Source organism: Schistocerca piceifrons, chromosome 3, assembly GCF_021461385.2.
Source record: "Schistocerca piceifrons isolate TAMUIC-IGC-003096 chromosome 3, iqSchPice1.1, whole genome shotgun sequence".
Taxonomy (NCBI): Eukaryota; Metazoa; Arthropoda; class Insecta; order Orthoptera; family Acrididae; genus Schistocerca; species Schistocerca piceifrons.
Window position 1 is genome coordinate 322,696,321 of NC_060140.1, and position 17,992 is coordinate 322,714,312.

The 17,992-nt window shown below is 42.5% G+C and overlaps 1 protein-coding gene across 1 annotated transcript in view; it reads left to right on the plus strand.

Moving 5' to 3' along the window:
* The first annotated feature begins 446 nt into the window (after positions 1 to 446).
* LOC124788626 (vicilin-like seed storage protein At2g18540) overlaps positions 447 to 17,992 on the plus strand; it is a 61,997-nt gene continuing 44,451 nt past the window's right edge. Inside the window, exon 1 of the mRNA XM_047255897.1 lies at positions 447 to 538. Within this exon, the coding sequence (XP_047111853.1) occupies positions 447 to 538 (92 nt within the window). The remainder of the gene's footprint in view (positions 539 to 17,992) is intronic.

Below are 17,992 nucleotides of genomic sequence, written 5' to 3' on the forward strand. Positions count from 1 at the left end.
TTGGCCTTTATGCCCAGTCGAGATTCGATCAGACATGCAAGCTTTGTTTGGTTAACAGAGGGTTCAGTTTCGGAGCACGACAGTAACTCGTCATGTCATTTAATGAGTGTGATAAGACTTCTGAACTGCCACTTACTGTAATGAAGTTTAATTTACAAGTGTCAAGGACTGACTCATCACTAATAACGTGTTTTCTAACATTTGTTGTATGACGATATTGGTCTACACCTTGCCTGACTGCCATAAGGAGCAGTGTTCTCTAGTAGTCTCTTGTGGTACCCATTGTGTATAGTCAAATGACTGTGACGGGGAGCGTTATAGGAGCTGCGACACAGCTATGCTATGTTGCTTGCATACAGTCAGGTGGTGCGGACACATTGAAATTCAGGGGTAGCCCGCTTTTTGTGCTGTTAAGTATACTTCCCTGTACTTCTGGTCCAGGCTCTATGGCCTCACAACAAAGCCCAGTGTCACCCAGCAGGGCAGATACTACTGCACCTGAATCAATATCAAACATGGCAATAGCGAAGGGTGCAAGGTTCGAATCCCTGCCAGGCAAAAATCATTTGAACTGTCGTTTCAGGTTCCAATATCACGCTGCTGCTGAACACATTTAATATCTGACTCTGCTTAGTTAACAATTTGTATAGGTATTGGGTCCCACACTCCGTCCATCACTATAACTTTGCTTCATGGCGTCCACGCTTGTGCATTGTACTTTATTACATTCTGTTTGTGGCTGCTTCACAGGGGTAATATAAGCTTCATGGGGTTTCCGGTGCAGTGCTAAACGTATCCTCATTTAGTCCAGGTTCAGACATTCAGCCTTGTAACCAGATACTTCCATATTTTACGTCTCTTTATGCCTAGTTGAGCCTCAATCCGACACGCAAGCTTTGTTTGCTTGACAGTCGGTTCAGATTCGGATCACGGACAAGAACTCGTCATGTCATTTAATGATTGTGATAAGACTTCTGAAGTGTCACTTATTACCGCGCGACCGCTACGGTCGCAGGTTCGAATCCTGCCTCGGGCATGGATGTGTGTGATGTCCTTAGGTTAGTTAGGTTTAAGTAGTTCTAAGTTCTACGAGACTGATGACCTCAGAAGTTAAGTCCCATAGTGCTCAGAGCCATTTGAACCATTTTTTGTCACTTATTGTAATGAAGTTTGATTTACAAGCGTTAGGGACTGCCTCATTCCTAATAACGTGTTATCTAATATTTGTTGTATGTTGGTACTGGTTTACATCTGTACTTATTGCCACAATGAGCAGTGTTCCCTAGTGGTGTCAAAATGGTTCAAATGGCTTTGAGCACTATGCGACTTAACTTCTGAGGTCATCAGTCAACTAGAACTTAGAACTAATTAAACCTAACTAACCTAAAGACATCACACACATCCATGCCCGAGGCAGGATTCGAACCTGCGACCGTAGCGGTCGCTAGGCTCCAGACTGCAGCGCCTAGAACCGCACGGCCACTCCGGTCGGCCCCTAGTGGTGTCATGTGGTAACCATTGTGTATAGTAAAACGACTGTACCCTACAGGGTTTCGGCATTTAGATGACCTGTGACACAACTGCATTACGTTGATTGCATTTAGCAGTGGCTCACTTTTTTTGCTGTCATGTGTACATGTGCCAATGATTTTTGTGTCATGGAGAGAGGAACTGCAGACAATAATTTTTTGTAGATGCTGCAAAGGGTGCACGGGAAGCTATTGATAAAGTTAACTATGTTGCAGACACTGTGGGTAATGAAGTAACATAGACGCGGATTCCTTGCCAACTATGGTTGTGCTGCCTCCTCACAAGGAAACCTCCCCATCGAACCCCCCTCAGATTTAGTTATAAGTTGGCACAGTGGATAGGCCTTGAAAAACTGAACACAGATCAATCGAGAAAACAGGAAGAAGCTGTGTGGAGCTATGAAAAAAAGAAGCAAAATATACAAACTGAGTAGTCCATGTACAACATAGGCAACATCACGGAGAGTGTGAGTTTAGGAGTGCCATGGTCCCGTGGTTAGCGTGAGCAGCAGTGGAACGAGAGGTCCTGGGTTCAAATCTTCCCTCGAGTGCAAGGTTAATTTTTTTTTATTTTCGCAAAGTTATGATCTGTCCGTTCGTTCATTGACGTCTCTGTTTACTGTAATAAGTTTAGTGTCTGTGTTTTGTGACCGCACCGCAAAACCGTGCGATTAGTAGACGAAAGGACGTGCCTCTCCAATGGGAACCGAAAACATTTGATCGCAAGGTCATAGGTCAACCGATTCCTCCACAGGAAAACATGTTTGATGTATTCTATACGACACAGGCGACGGCATGTGCGTCACATGACAGGAACATGTTGTCGACCCACCTAACTTGTACACTTGACGAATAGGTAAAAAGATTCTTCTCCCTTGCCCGATTTGGGTTTTCTTGTGGATGTGATGATCACTCCCAAAAAAGTGATGAAAACATAAGAGTATGTCACATAAACTGCAACAAATGAATGCAACAGTTTCACAGTCGCAGTTTTCCCTGTGCTCTGTGAAAACATATGTTTTTAACGTTTCAATTTTTCCGTGTGAGACCGTCGAATCCTGCGTATGTCCAAGCAAATCTGAACATGTCCTGGAATTTTGGAGAGCGAAGTTGATTATGTGTGAGTGCCTGAACTTTGATAATTGTCTGAAAATAAAAGATTAAACTTCTCACTCGAGGGAATACTTGAACCAAGGACCGTTCGTTCCGTAACTGCTCACGCTAACCACGGGACCAGGGCGCTCCTGTTCTCACACTGACCTTGATGTTACTTTTCTTACGCATGGACTACTCAGTTTATATATTTTGCTTATTTTTTTCATAGTTCCACACAACTTCCTCCTGTTTTCTCGATTGATCTGTGTTCAGTTTTTCAAGGCCTATCCACTGTGCCAACTTATAACTAAATGGTTCAAATGGTTCTGAGCACTATGCGACTTAACTTCCGAGGTCATCAGTCGCCTAGAACTTAGAACTAATTAAACCTAACTAACCTAAGGACATCACACACATCCATGCCCGAGGCAGGATTCGAACCTGCGACCGTAGCGGTCGCGCGGCTCCAGACTGAAGCGCTTAGAACCGCTCGGCCACCCCGGCCGGCTATAACTAAATCTGAGGGGGGTGCGATGGGGAGGTTCCCTTGTCAGAAGCAGGGAGAGGGTAGGAAAAGGTACTTGTAAGACTACTGTTCAGGTCAATAAGGCCAAATCCTTGATACTATTCTTCTCGGGTGTGCAGCCCGATCATAACGCCATCTTGACACTATATTTCAGCGGTCCATTTGCCGCCATCTTCAGGTGAGAGTGCTGGTACCAGCAGGCCTCAAGGAAATGTAATATTACAAGAGTAATTCAGTCTGTGGCTTGCATTACTGTGAGGAAAATTAAATAGAACTACCTGTAAATATATTGTTTGTGGTAATACTGTATGTGGTTTATATGTGATCATCGTTTTAGAACTGGGGGAACGTAAGGGTAACTTTTGCCTCACAGACAGAGTTCCGAGAGGTGTACCAAACTAGCGAATCAAGAAGCCGGCGGACAGACTGGAAGAAATGTCGAACATAAGAGATCAATTGAATAGGATCAACTGCTGTGAAAAGTCGATTTTTAAGAAAATTCGTTAAGAGAGAAAGAGTTTTACAATTTTATTTCTCATTTGTTGGGTGATGGGTCAGTTGAGTCTTGTTTATGGATGAGAAACGAAGGAAGTTCGACAAACATATAACTACATGAGACAGTCGCATTTTTGCAGAGCATTTACTTCAACACGAGCAACAGTACAAAGATAACCAGCATAGTACAGTCATAACAATTAGTGTCACAATATTTGGCACCTCTATGGCTCTGACTCTGCTTTGTGCAGCATTCATCGATGTTAAGTCTAGAACCGCCAACCCACCTGAACCCCCAGTATGTCTATTACTGATGGACTGGATTACCCATAGCCAATAAGGAATAGATAAGTGAAGGTTTAATACAGATGCTGTTTGATAAGCTTAAGAAGTTTCGCCGGCCGCTGTGGCCGAGCGGTTCTAGGCGATTCAGTTCGGAACCGCGCTGCTGCTACGGTTGCAGGTTCGAATCCTGCCTCGGGCATTGATTTGTGTGACGTTCTTAGGTTAGTTAGGTTTAAGTAGTTCTAAGTCTAGGGGACTGATGACCTCAAGATGTTAAGTCCCATAGTGCTTAGAGCCATCTGAACCAATCTAAGAAGTTTCTTGAGTAAATATATTTATTATAAGTAGTCATTTGGAGATGATTCGAGCCTAAGGAGTCTTGTGACATTTGTTTGCTACTTTGCAAGCACTCATATGATGGAGTAATGGTCATGTATAAAAACAAGACAGTCCAATGGGATAACCATGGAATAATGCCATTTACGTTAGGTATGCAGCCAACGAAGCTACTTATTTAAAGTGACTTTTGATCAGTAGGAAAAAATGGTCTAGGCTGCAAAAACAGCATAAGTTTTATCGATACACTTCGCCTTTTTGAGGCATCTTCAGAAACGATAGGATCTATGGGTAACACATTAGTCATAAGTAATCGAAGTTTTTGTGTACCTTTGGCGAAGACATGCCGCTATGCATTCTGTTTCTACAACAAAGAATGATTTCGTACTGAAAATATATCATGGTTGGTGCGCCATGGCATAGAGAGGGAGGATTTATATGATTGTTATAAGGAAAAAGCTAAATGTATAGTACATAACTGTCAGTTTGCTGGGTGTTATTTGAACCTTTGCTTAATTACCACAAGCTGAGATCCACAGGCTCGCTCTACTGAGGAGAGGATATGTGTAGCATCACCGCTATTTTATGGCATGACTGAATAAAATGAGGATGCTACCACAGCTAATGCAAGAGGCTGTGGAAGGGAGTCAGACTGGAGCTACCCAGACACACTTGCATCAGCGGCTACCTGTTGATTTGGCAAGCACTGTCGAGACAGTTACCACATGATACAGACAAGAGGACACACTAAGGCATCATAGCAATGACGCAGCAGAAAGGCAGAGGCCATGTGGCATGGGTGACCTAATTTCTTGAAGTCCAAGCCACTGTTCTGATGTGGTTTATGTGATGAAAACAGATTCTTTAGCGAAACAAGGCCGGGTCAAGTCTATATAAATCCTCATTAAAGTCAAGAGTATCGCAGTCTGCCAGCCACCTGTCCTGCAGGGGAACCTACAACAGTTTACTAGTCTACTGAGATCAACAAATCACCACCCCTGGACTCTGCCACTGCTAGATGCGGCCCTGATTTTTGCGCTGAGACCAGTGCTGTGGATTTACTGCTATCCTACTATTAGGTCACCTGCAGACTTACCTCAGGTGTTGCCGTCCTCCTACCATGGAGGCCGACAGTTCGAGCCTGGGGCCATGGAGCCACTCCACTGCCATCGCTTGTGTGAGCAAACTCTTTGCTGCCTACATATGTTCATGTGGACAAACACTGCTGTTGCTATGAGTCATCTCATCCATGCTGGGTCCTCGACATGATATTATGCAACTCAGGGTATCCCTTCCAATCGGGGCGCCTTTAGTCAGCATTGTCAACTGTCGCCGTCCGATGTGATCAGTATCCTTGCAAAGTTGCTGCTATCATCACTTCCTCATTCATACAATGGTGCATGCCACCAGGCCACCTGCTGACAGCCATACAACTTCACAGGCCGTCCACCACTTTTGTCCAACATATGTTGGCTCCTCAGTGTATTGTTGCAGTTTATTGAGTAATAAATGAACGTGCTAACACTGATATTGATACATCAGACGACTACCAGGCTTTCTCTCACCGCTTCACTGCTAACCTGCCCAGGTTGGTGAACTACTGGCTTCCTGACGCCAACAACTCAGCTGCACCGTCCATCATAGCGGCCATCCACTATTAAAACTGAACTGGTCATTTCGGAATGGGGACAAGTTAATGAATGCGACTTTTGAGGTAATGAAAGAAAATATGTTTCCTCTTCGAATAATTAAGTATATCTATAGTCTTTCTCCCACACTTAGTCTTCAAGAAGCTTAACTGTGCATGTTTGAAACCTGATGTATCAAATACGTATCCAAAATGTTCTTCAACTGAATCTTGACTTCTCTCCATTCTGCAATGAAGTGTCAGATATGTAATAAGAATGAGCCATAACAAATCTGTTTCCTAGCAAGTATGATTGAAAAAACCTAAATTAAAACAGTAGAAAGTTGTGCGGTTTCTAAATTTTAATTCCCCAGTAAAAAGAATATGTGAGGCACTTTATATGAGGTAGGAGCTACGTTTCTGTTTTCCAGTAAAATAAGAAAACTTTGCACTACAATAAGGTGGAACAAACAAACAGTTCAAATGGATCTGAGCACTATGGGACCTAACATCCGAGGTCATCAGTCCTCTAGAACTTAGAACTACTTAAACATGACTAACCTAAGGAAATCACACACATCCATACCCGAGGCAGGATTCGAACCTGCGACCGTAGCAGTCGCGCGGTTCCGGACTGAAGCGCCTAGAACCGCTAGGCCACCGCGGCCGGCAACAAACAGTCAAATCCAGTTTAGCCAAAAGTACTTTAAGATAAGAAACAAGACTTGTATAGTAATTAATACAGCTTAATAAAGAGTTTTTCTGTCTTACAGTAAATATTTCAAACCGAACGTCCGTCCACAGTTAGAGGTATAACACTGGATACATCTTGTCAGACCTAGTCCTCAGCATATTCCTCCTCACAAGACAGCGAAATCGGTATGTGTTCATAGAAGGAACCGTATTATGTGGGAATGTGCTACTTCATTTATTTAATTCTCTGGAGTTTTTTTCCTATCAGTGAGAATTTTCCCATTGTATGTCTTTTGTGTGGGCTATGTTATACATCCAGCGCCAGATTTTCACAGACAAAATACGTTCTGAGTAACATCATCGCCAATGTAAGCACTAGCACTTTCTAATCCAGATTCAGTGTTCGAGTAAAAAAATTCACTAAATTGTGCTGGAGAAAACGTTCTTTACTTTTTATCACAAGTGCGACTTCTGAGCAAGAGGTCAGCTAGTAAAATTCTGGCCACCAGTCTTTAAAGTTCAGAACATCTTTAAAATGACTGTATTTACACGAATTTATTGTTTATGCTGCATGGTTGATTAAAGCAGTGTGCTGTTCTGGCACAGTATCTTCTGATCTCTCATTTCACCACATTAAAACCACGGTCAGATAGAAGAAATGAATTACCTCGTTGTGAAAAATAGTGAACAACAATACGAAAAATTCCCAAGGGAGTCAATGGGAACAAAGATTGTGTGACAGTACGATTTTTATTTTTCCTCCAAAGTTGTCTGAAAAAATATACATTTCTCTTACTGATGAGAGGGTATTATTCTGAATGTAATAAGGCAGAAATGAACGAACCTCAGTTGGAGATTTATGGCCAGCGCCATCATGATAAGCATATAAGTGTACCTTATTCTCTTTAAGTTATTAATATTAATTACCTTCATCCACTGTTGCTTATAATAAAAATGTATTCATCAAAGGAAAGTTCTGAATAAAATTGAAAAATATTCCTTGTGCATCATCTCATTCTTTACACTTTTTTTTTGCACTTCTTGCATTTTAGAATAAAATTTCTTACTGTGACGTTTAAGAACCAAAGTGCTCTAACAGCATCTCCATGGGTAGATTCTCACAAATTTTAAATTTTTATATTACCTTTAGCTTCTCACACTTGCTGTACATATTCATTTGTTGTCAGCCAAAGTGCAGTGAAAAATTTTCTGAAAGAAGTTTAGACAAAATTTTATATTTTACACCACATTTAGCAATAAAGAGGTCACCCACTAGTTACAGATTGATATGAACATCCACAGTAGTGTATATCTAAAGTTAGGAAAAACTGAATACGGTACTACATCAGATACAATTTTTCTCCTAGTATGGTGAGTAATGGAGCTCAGCAGTTAATTGAGCCAGCATGAATTTTTGCGAGATCTCCCGCGAGATCAAAGTCAAGGTCACCCCCTACCTGCTGTCTTCTTCCACCCTCCCCTTCCTCTTCCCCCACTCCTCTAGGTCAACTGCGATGTGTATAAATGTCTGGGAGTTCAAATTCGGATATGGGATGTTGTCATATTGGCTGAGGGTGTTGGGCCAGCCTTCATGGCTGCCATATTTCCTGTGTTTATTTAGGACCCTTATCACTCTGATTTGTGATCCAATATGGCTGCCAGATCTTTTCTGTTAATTAATATAATTTACGACTCAATAAGAGCATAATGTGTCTGCCCAAGACATTAAAAAGATACTTCAGATGTCACCAGCACTGTGCTACATAGAAAGTGGCATGGAATGATGTATGTTAGTACTGTATTTAAACAAGTGCACCATTACCACATAGCATTTACACTGTGGACACGTTGGGATTCATTTTAGTACACTCTTCCTGGGTAACATTAATTCTGTATATGCAGACTTCACCAAAGGTCTTACTGTGGTGGTAACACTGATTCCCGTCAGATCACTGAAGTTAAGCACTGTTGGGCTTGGGAGCACTTGGATGGGTCACCTTCTGGGTCTTGTCAGTGCTGTCGGCAACTGGGGTGGATTCAGCCCTTTTGAGGCCAACTGAGGAGCTTCTTGACTGAGGAGTAGTGGAACCTGTCACTCCTGTATCCACATCCAGCGATGGCTAAATCTGCGGATGAGACAGTGGCCAGTCGGAACTGTTAGGCCTTCAAGTCCTGTTCGGACGATGTTTTTTTTATTTACAGACTTCATATTTTTAAGCGAATTATGCTGATATCCCATGGTTTCATATTTAATAATTACTGCAGGTATTTATTTATGTGATCCCACTGCACTGTCAGGTTTAGTAGAAACGAATGGGACTACTAAATCTTTAACATAAACATCCACAGTGACCTCCAAGCACTGTCTGCCAGTGGCGCAATCATCGTGTCGCGTGGCACGAGATGTCTACGGGGTAGGAAACACTAGGCGCCATAGTGCTTGCTACTACTCCAAAGTCTCCAGCCATCTTGCCCTTGCCTTGCCTTTCTGCGTCTATCTGGCTCTGAGCACCACTATGGATTGGCTTTAATAGTGTGGCCAATTGCACTGCAGGAGGATTCAGGGGGTGGCCGGCATTGCTCGTGCATAACCATATTAATCTCCCCACCTCACCAAGGACTCACACCAGGAGCAGGTAAGATACACTACTGGCCATTAAAATTGCTACACCACGAAGATGACGTGCTACAGACGCGAAATTTAACCGACAGCAAGAAGATGCTGTGATATGCAAATTATTAGCTTTTCAGAGCAGTCACACAAGGTTGGCGCCGGTGGCGACACCTACAACGTGCTGACATGAGGAAAGTTTCCAACCGATTTCTCATACACAAACAGCAGTTGACCGGCGTTGCCTAGTGAAACGTTGTTGTGATGCCTCGTGTAAGGAGGAGACATGCATACCATCACGTTTCCGACTTTGATAAAGGTCAGATTGTAGCCTATCGCGATTGTGGTTTATCGTATCGCGACATTGCTGCTCGCGTTGGTCGAGATCCAATGGCTGTTAGCAGAATATGGAATCGGTGGGTTCAGGAGGGTAATACGGAACGCTGTGCTGGACCCCAACGGCCTCGTATCACTAGCAGTCGAGATGACAGGCATCTTATCCGCATGGCTGTAACGGATCGTGCAGCCACGTCTCAATCCGTGAGTCAACAGATAGGGACGTTTGCAAGACAACAACCATCTGCACGAACAATTCGACGACGTTTGCAGCAGCATGGACTATCAGCTAGGAGACCGTGGCTGCGGTTACCCTTGACGATGCATCACAGACAGGAGCACCTGCGATGGTGTACTCAACGACGGACCTGGATGCAAAATGTCATTTTTTCAGATGAATCCAGGTTCTGTTTACAGCATCATGATGGTCGCATCCGTGTTTGGCGACATCGCGGTGAACGCACATTGGAAGCGTGTATTCGTCATCGCCATACTGGCGTATCACCCGGCGTGGTGGTATGGGGCGCCATTGGTTACACGTCTCGGTCACCTCTTGTTCGCATTGACGGCACTTTGAACAGTGGAAGTTACATTTCAGATGTGTTACGACCCGTGCCTCTACCCTTCATTCGATCCCTGCGAAACCCTACATTTCAGCAGGATAATGCACGACCGCATGTTGCAGGTCCTGTACTGGCCTTTTTGGATACAGAAAATGTTCGACTGCTGCCCTGGCCAGCACATTCTCCAGATCTCTCACCAATTGAAAACGTCTGGTCAACGGTGGCCGAGCATCTGGCTCGTCACAATACGCCAGTCACTACTCTTGATGAACTGTGGTATCGTGTTGAAGCTGCATGGGGAGCTGTACCTGTACACGCCATCCACGCTCTGTTTGACTCAATGCCCAGGCGTATCAAGGCCGTTATTACGACCAGAGGTGGTTGTTTTGGGTACTGATTTCTCAGGATCTATGCACAAAATTGCGTGAAAATGTAATCACATGTCAGTTCTAGTATAATATATTTATCCAATGAATACCCGTTTATCATCTGCATTTCTTCTTGGTGTAGCAATTTTAATGGCCAGTAGTGTATGTCTTTGCGCTGCCAGCTTAAGGCAGTGTATAAACCAACGCTAATATCATAAGAACGTTCTATGATACTTAAGAAAATCATCGATAATCATAAAATTTTTTGGGCAGTGCACATGCAAGTTTGTAGTGTGCTTTGCAATCTATATTGTGCATACATTATCTGACCAAAAGTATCTGGACGGCTGCTAATGGGCGGTAATATGCGACGCTGTAAACACAAACTGTTTTTAAAATGAAAATCATGACTGGTGTTAGAAAAATGTTACTTTACCACTCTCCCTGGTATTTCCTTGCAAACAAAAGGGGGTAACGCTAATGATTTTTTTTTTTAAAAGTCACACATTTGCCATTGCTATGTAGATCATATTTAAAAAATAAAATCCTGACTGGTGTAACCCCCATCTCCATTCCAATCGTGAATGGCACTTGCATGATTCTTGACAAAACGGTGTAGAAATTGCCCTTGTTTAAGTTAGTAATAATTATGCATTGCTTAGTGTGTTTTTAGTTCTAAATAACATCTGTACATAGACATAAGGGGAACGAAATAACGTGTTTTCTCTCTACATCTGTGGATGTGTCATATGGAAGTGGGAGCCAAAGACGGCGTTTCATTGCCAGAACATTTTGAAGAAGCAGCAAGTCTAATAAACAGGCTGCCTACACTACGCCTGTCGCTCTTGTACACCGTACAAGGTGGTACAGCGGTTAGCACACAGAACATGCATTTGGGAGGACGACAGTTCGAACACGCGTCCCGCCATCTAGATTTAGGTTTTCCGTGATTTCCCTAAAACGCTCCAGGCCTTTGAAAAGGGAACGGCCGATTTTCCTCCCTATCCTTGACACAATCGGAGCCTATGCTCCGTCTCTAACGATCTCGATTTCGACGGGCGTTACACCCAGTCTTCTTTCCTTTACTCCTCTTGTATAACAGTACAGAATAGTATGGAAACCGTACAAGTTAATATCGATGGTTTCGTAGAAGGAATGACGCCACTGATTTATTTTTCCATCTGTAATTAATCCGCTCTTGTTTAACCCTCTCTACTGATTGAAACAGACAATGAAAACTCCATGTACGGTATGATTGTATGATCCCATATTGTTATAGTAAAGGTGACATCCATCACCTTTAAAACATCACATATAAGTGGAATAATACACAAAAAACGCACTTGAAAATCGGAATCATTTCCCGAAACATATCATGCAAGGGATAAATAAAAATAAGATTGAGACTGGCAGTGAAAAAAGGTACTTTACCAACAAGTCCATTACTTAGATCTTACTCATGTTAGAGATTTATAGTCATTAAAAATGGTTGACCTGAGATCCTGCTGCCTGCACATTAAGTACGTAGCAGATTTTATGAAGTAACCTATACGTCAGGTCTACATCGGCATCTACATTTATACTATGTGAACCACTGTGAAGTGCATGGCAGAGAATATGTCCCATTGTATCAGTTATAAGGGCTTTCTCCCGTTCCATCCACGTAAGAAGCACGAGATGAATTATTGGCTAAATGCCTCTGTACATGATTAATTACTCTAATCTGGCCCTCACGGGGGCGATACGTAGGGGATATTCGTATATTCCTAGAGTCATAATTTAAAGCTGGTTCTTTAAAACTTTTTAGTAGAATTACTCTGGATAGTTTCCGTCTGTCTTCAAGAGTCTGCCAGTTCCGTTCTTTCAACATCCATGTACCAGGCTCCTGCAGGTCAAATAAACCTGTGACCATTGGTGCAGTCTTTCTCGGAATACGTCCAGTAGGCGTATGCTACTTGCTACCTGCTTCACACACGACTAAGCCAATGTGATCGTTCCATTTCATGTCCCTACTATATGTTACGCCCAGACATTTGTGTGAGTTTACCGAATCCAACTGTGACTCGCTGATGTGATATAACATATCAGCTTCTGTCGGAGCACGACAAAGGAGACGATGTTCATCTTTGAAACACTGACAGAGAAGTGGGAAACCATTTGCTTTCCCCAACAAAAATATTGCCATGTGAAGATAATCGCTCTATTTTAACTCAGAACATTCTACATCTTTTTACATATGTTCTCTTTGTAGTGAAGCGTTCATACTCATCATCTACTTCTCACTGCCATTGTGTATATATGTCCCCTCCCACTGTCTCCTTTTTTCCATTCTTTACTGTATATTCCACTGACACTGTCTCCCCACATACTTACACTGCCTCCTTTGGTCTTTCTTCCCCGCTGGAGCTATCTCCACCATATCTCGGCAGCTCAAAAATTCTGGTGGATCTAACTTATTTTTTCCCTGTACTAAAGTGTTTCAAATTTCAACCCAAAATGCGCCCTCCCCTATACCTACGTGTTGAAGTAGGCCGGTCTGGAGGTGTGCAGATCCTCGTAACCTACGCATAATCTCCACTGATTTGTATTTTTCATTTCCACTTCCGCTCCCACTTCTGTCTCAGTCCATCTCTCTTTCTGTTTTACTGCCGCTGTCTCCCACTGACCGTCAATATCTTGTCTCTCTTTGGCTCATTGTCTTCATCCATCTCTCTTTCTCTTTCTAAGCCACTTTCTCTCTCCCAACATTACTGTCCCCCACTCTCTTTCTCCTGTACCAGAAGTATCTCCTCTCTGTTCCATCGTCACTGCCTCTCTGGTACGCTCTTTCAGCATAAAAAAGCGCGAATATGTTCGCACGCCAAAATTTTTGGAGAGAAAGAAGGAATGATGATTGAGGCAGCTGGTTCCCTACTTGTCTGTCAGAATCTTTTCCCCTCCTTTTCCCGCTACAGCAGGGTTTGCTGTTTATACAAAACGATTTCTTTAGGTCAATAAAGTTTCGAAAGGTTATTTCCATATTTAGTCATACTTATATACTTTGATACACATAAACAACAATTCAGTATGCATAATATGAGATTAAAACATTTTTTCTGGAAGCTTTGCTCATCGATCACAGTTCACCGAAAACACCCGAGTTATGATTTGTATCTTAAAAGAGTAAAAATGTTATAGAAATGTGAGACGCCCTGCTAAACCCGCAAGACAGGACAGGTAGTTTAAATAGTGGAAAGGGGCCAAAATAAGGGGCTGTCAGTTACACTCGAACATACAACTTTATTTATTTGACCAAACATTACAAGAGCCAAGAAAATTAAAAAAAGAAAACACAGCATTAATTTTTGGAACTTAATAACCGGCTGAATACACCATACAATTTCATGCCTTAAGGGCAAGACCACTTTAATTTAAAATCGACTGAAAGCCAATAACTTAAGATTCAAACCAAAATCAGAATTTTTAAAAGTCAAAAGGCCTAATCTTAAAACAGTTCTTTAATTAGGCTGTAGGCCCAAACAATCTGACACCTTAAGAGCAAAACAACTTTAATTTAAAAATCGGCTGAATGCCCATCACTCAAACCAAAATAAATTTTTAATTGGCCAAAGGCCTTACCTTAAAGCAGTTCTTTAATTAGGCTGAAGGCCCAAACAATCTGACATCTTAAGACCAAAACAACTTTCATTCGAAATCGGCTGAAGGCCCATCACTTAAGACTCAACAAAATTAAATTTTTAAAAAGGCCAAAGGCCTTACTTAAAACAGTTCTTTAAATTAGGCTGAAGGCCCAAACAATCTTATTCCTTAAGGGCAAAACAACCTTAATTTAAAAATCGGCTAGAAGCCATACAAATACAAACAACAAGAACAAATAAGAAAAGGCAGTACACCCAACAGCGCTCAGAAGTTTCCAAGGGTCGGCCTGGAATTCAAACACTAACGCTCCCTTAGGTGAGACAGGCAGTCGGCCCAACCATTCTCCATCTGACGACAGCCCAACCGACAGACAGTCAGTGGACCGACGGATAAGATAACTTCCGCTCCACCCGACCAGCACACAACAGGGAGTTCAATGGAACAACGTAGAAAGTATTGGCGCCCACAACCAATTATACATTGAGCTGTCAAACTACACGCCGTGCTGGACAGCAACAACATGATAAGGAAAATACACTGCCTGAATTTACGTCAAAGGCCAGGGCAGGTAACCGGAACGTTAACGGCCACAAGGCGGAAGATTCCGCTGGTGCACTTCAATTCAAAATAACCAGTTAAACTCCACTGGAGGGTGACTAAAATTTGCAAACTTGAAAATGCACGTTGTTGCTTTCGGGAATGTCCCAACAGCTGACAACGAAATCCAAACGACACAATGAGAACAGTCGTGATTTGCTGGTAGATTAAGTCAAAACTCAACTTTCGTGTCCAGGATCGTTGAGCCACGGACCTCATAGCAATGGGAACAGCAGCACACACTCTGACAGTGCGTGGACGCCGCCAGCGGCCCCGTCCAAGCTACGCGCTGCGGAGATTTCCTCGCTGCTCCACGCCAACCGACCAACTGGTCGCACACAGCACAGCTAGAAACTATAAGCGCCAGGCCAAAGAGAGTACAAGGTGCGAATATCGATACACACCGCTGTTGCGACTCACAGAGAGAGAGGATAACAGCATAATCGCGATAACTGTGGGAGACTAAACGCAGAATAGCAACTAAAGTTTAATTCAACGCATAACATGAGCCAGCCATGGCTCAAAATGTTTTCCTGAATTTGCTGTCTTTCCAGTTTTACAAAATTTTTGACTCATTTTATGCTGTATTCAGACATGTTAAAACCCTTTTTAACCCGTTTTTTGTCACTGGGTATATTTGTACAAGCGTGAAGTGCCCGTTACAGGGATACAAGGCGTCATAAAGTTTTGTTCGCGATGGAATGCTAACTAAAAACATATTTTAGTGACCTCAGAAACCTTGCAATGACCCCAGAACCCTTGCAATGACCCCAGAAACCTTGCCCTGTGTTCGCTGCGTCAGTGAAAATTACATTCACGCCTCATAAGGGATGTTACGAGCGTATTTTATGTGCGTTGTGCGGTAACTTTGAACCTCTGGATCTCGATAACAGATAATGATGCTGACAAAAGTTTGAAGGTTTCCACGAACAACGCCTTAAGAACATATAGCCAAAATTTCGACGATTTTTCATGAATAGAAATTACCGATGTGGCCATCGCCACAATTGGTACTTTTCGTACCCAAAAATCATGGTTTTTCGGGGATGAACAAATGGTGCTTTTATAAGCTGCCTAAGGTCCATCCTAGATCACACCTACTGCAAAAGAACGAAGCGATTTTCTCAATTTGCATGGGCTGGAGGAAGTGTGTAATGTTAAAATTTTGACCCTGTCTGTAGGATAGCTACGGTGTACCCGCTCTTCCGATAGGTATACAAATGGTTTCCAGGCCAAGGGCCATCCAAAACACTTGACGCCTTATCTCTGTGATCAATAGAACCCAAGATATGAACCCCTGAAAAATCACATTTTCACGCGCGGCTTTTTGGTATATTCTGGTACCTTCCACTGTCTTGCACGAGCTGATTATATTCTATCGTTTTGTGAAATGCTTAGTTTCCTTGTATACTTCACTGTACACAACTGCATCACCTACAAAAGTCCGAGATTAGTATTAATTTCGTCAGCAAGATCATTAATATAGAATATGAACAGCAAGTGACCCAATAGACTTCCCTGAGGTAAAGCCAAAGTTACTTTTACGTCTGTTGATGACTCTCCATCCGTGATGACATGCTGTGTCCTCCCTATCAAGACATCCTAATAACTCAAACGATCGTATTTTTGATAATAAAGTAGATATGCTACTGGGTCAAATGATTTTCGGAAATCGAGAAATACTGCGTCTACCTGACTGTCTTGATCCATGGGTTCCAGGGTGTCAACATTGAGAAAAGTTCGAGTTGGGTTTGCACATGATCTATGTTTTCGAAATACATGCTTGTTGGCATGCAGGAGGTCGTTTTGTTCGAGATACCCCAATATATCTTTGAGCTCAGAATATGTTCTAAGAGCCGGCCGCGGTGGTCTAGCGGTTCTAGGCGCGCAGTCCGGAACCGCGCGACTGCTACGGTCGCAGGTTCGAATCCTGCCTCGGGCATGGATGTGTGTGATGTCATTAGGTTAGTTAGGTTTAAGTAGTTCTAAGTTCTAGGGGACTGATGACCACAGATGTTAAGTCCCATAGTGCTCAGAGCCATTTTGTTCTAAGATTCTACAACAAAAGGATATCAAGAATATTTGGTGATCGTTCCGTGGATCATTTCTGCTACCCTTCTTGTAGACAGGTGTGACTTGTGCTTTCTTCTAATTAATGGACACAGTTTTTTGTTCGAGTAATCTATGATTGATTATAGTTAACACAGGGGCTAACCCAGCTGCAAATTGAGTATAGATTCTATCGGGCCCTGGGACTTTGTTCTGTTTTAACGATTTCAGCTATTTCTCAAAGCTACTGACACCAACGTCTATTTCACTCATCTTCTCAGCAGTACGAGAATTAAACTGGGGAAGTACTCCTGAGTTTTCCTTTAATGAAATATCTTTCGACAATATCCTGTTATGGTAGTCATTGAGGGCTTCACGCATTGCTCTCCTGATCGTCAGTCCAGTTTCATTCAGCATTTGTCCATCTATAGCCCTACGCTTTTTTTATAGTTATTATGCAGTAGTCTCTGTCGCTTTAGAAGTTTGTTTACAGTGTCTGTATGCCAGGGGTTCCCAACAAAATTTTCTCGAGGACCCCTACATCGAGCATGATTGGTACCTTGTCATATCACAGTATCAAGTACCTAAAACAGCCAAATTAAGAGTGTTTTTATGCGTTTTCTATTTTTGGTACTTAGAAAAAACATTGACATTTTCATTATTGAAAAAATATTGAGCTTAAAACTCTTTCAATTCAGCCATCATTGTTATTAACTATCTGCCTCTATCTAATTCTAGTTTTGCGCTAGAGTGTGCTAGTGTCAGTTGGCTCTAGGAAGACGCTATACGCAGAAGTTAGCGTTCGCTTAAGCTCTGCTCATGCAGGAAGCGGCCAAAACAAAAAATCTGTTATCATACGAAATATATTTAATATATTTTTTATTCTAATAGCATCTTGCGGACCCCTCTGGCATAGCTCGCGGACCCCTGAGGTGGGGTGGGGGGGGGGGGGGCCGCGGACCACTTTTTGGGAACCACTGCTGAATGCCATGGATGATCTCTCCCATCACGAACTGTTCTACTCAGTACATATCTGTGCAGTGCATGGTCAACTATTCGTTTAAAGTTGAGCCATAATTCCTCTATATGCTCCTGTCCTAACACTACTACCTCTTTGTGTTGTTTGCTGAACATATAATGCTTTCTACTTGTCTTAGCTGCCCATTGTGGCTTGATATATGTATTTCGTTTGTTTTGGTACAGTTCGTACGTATACTTCGAATTTAATCAATCATATTTTATT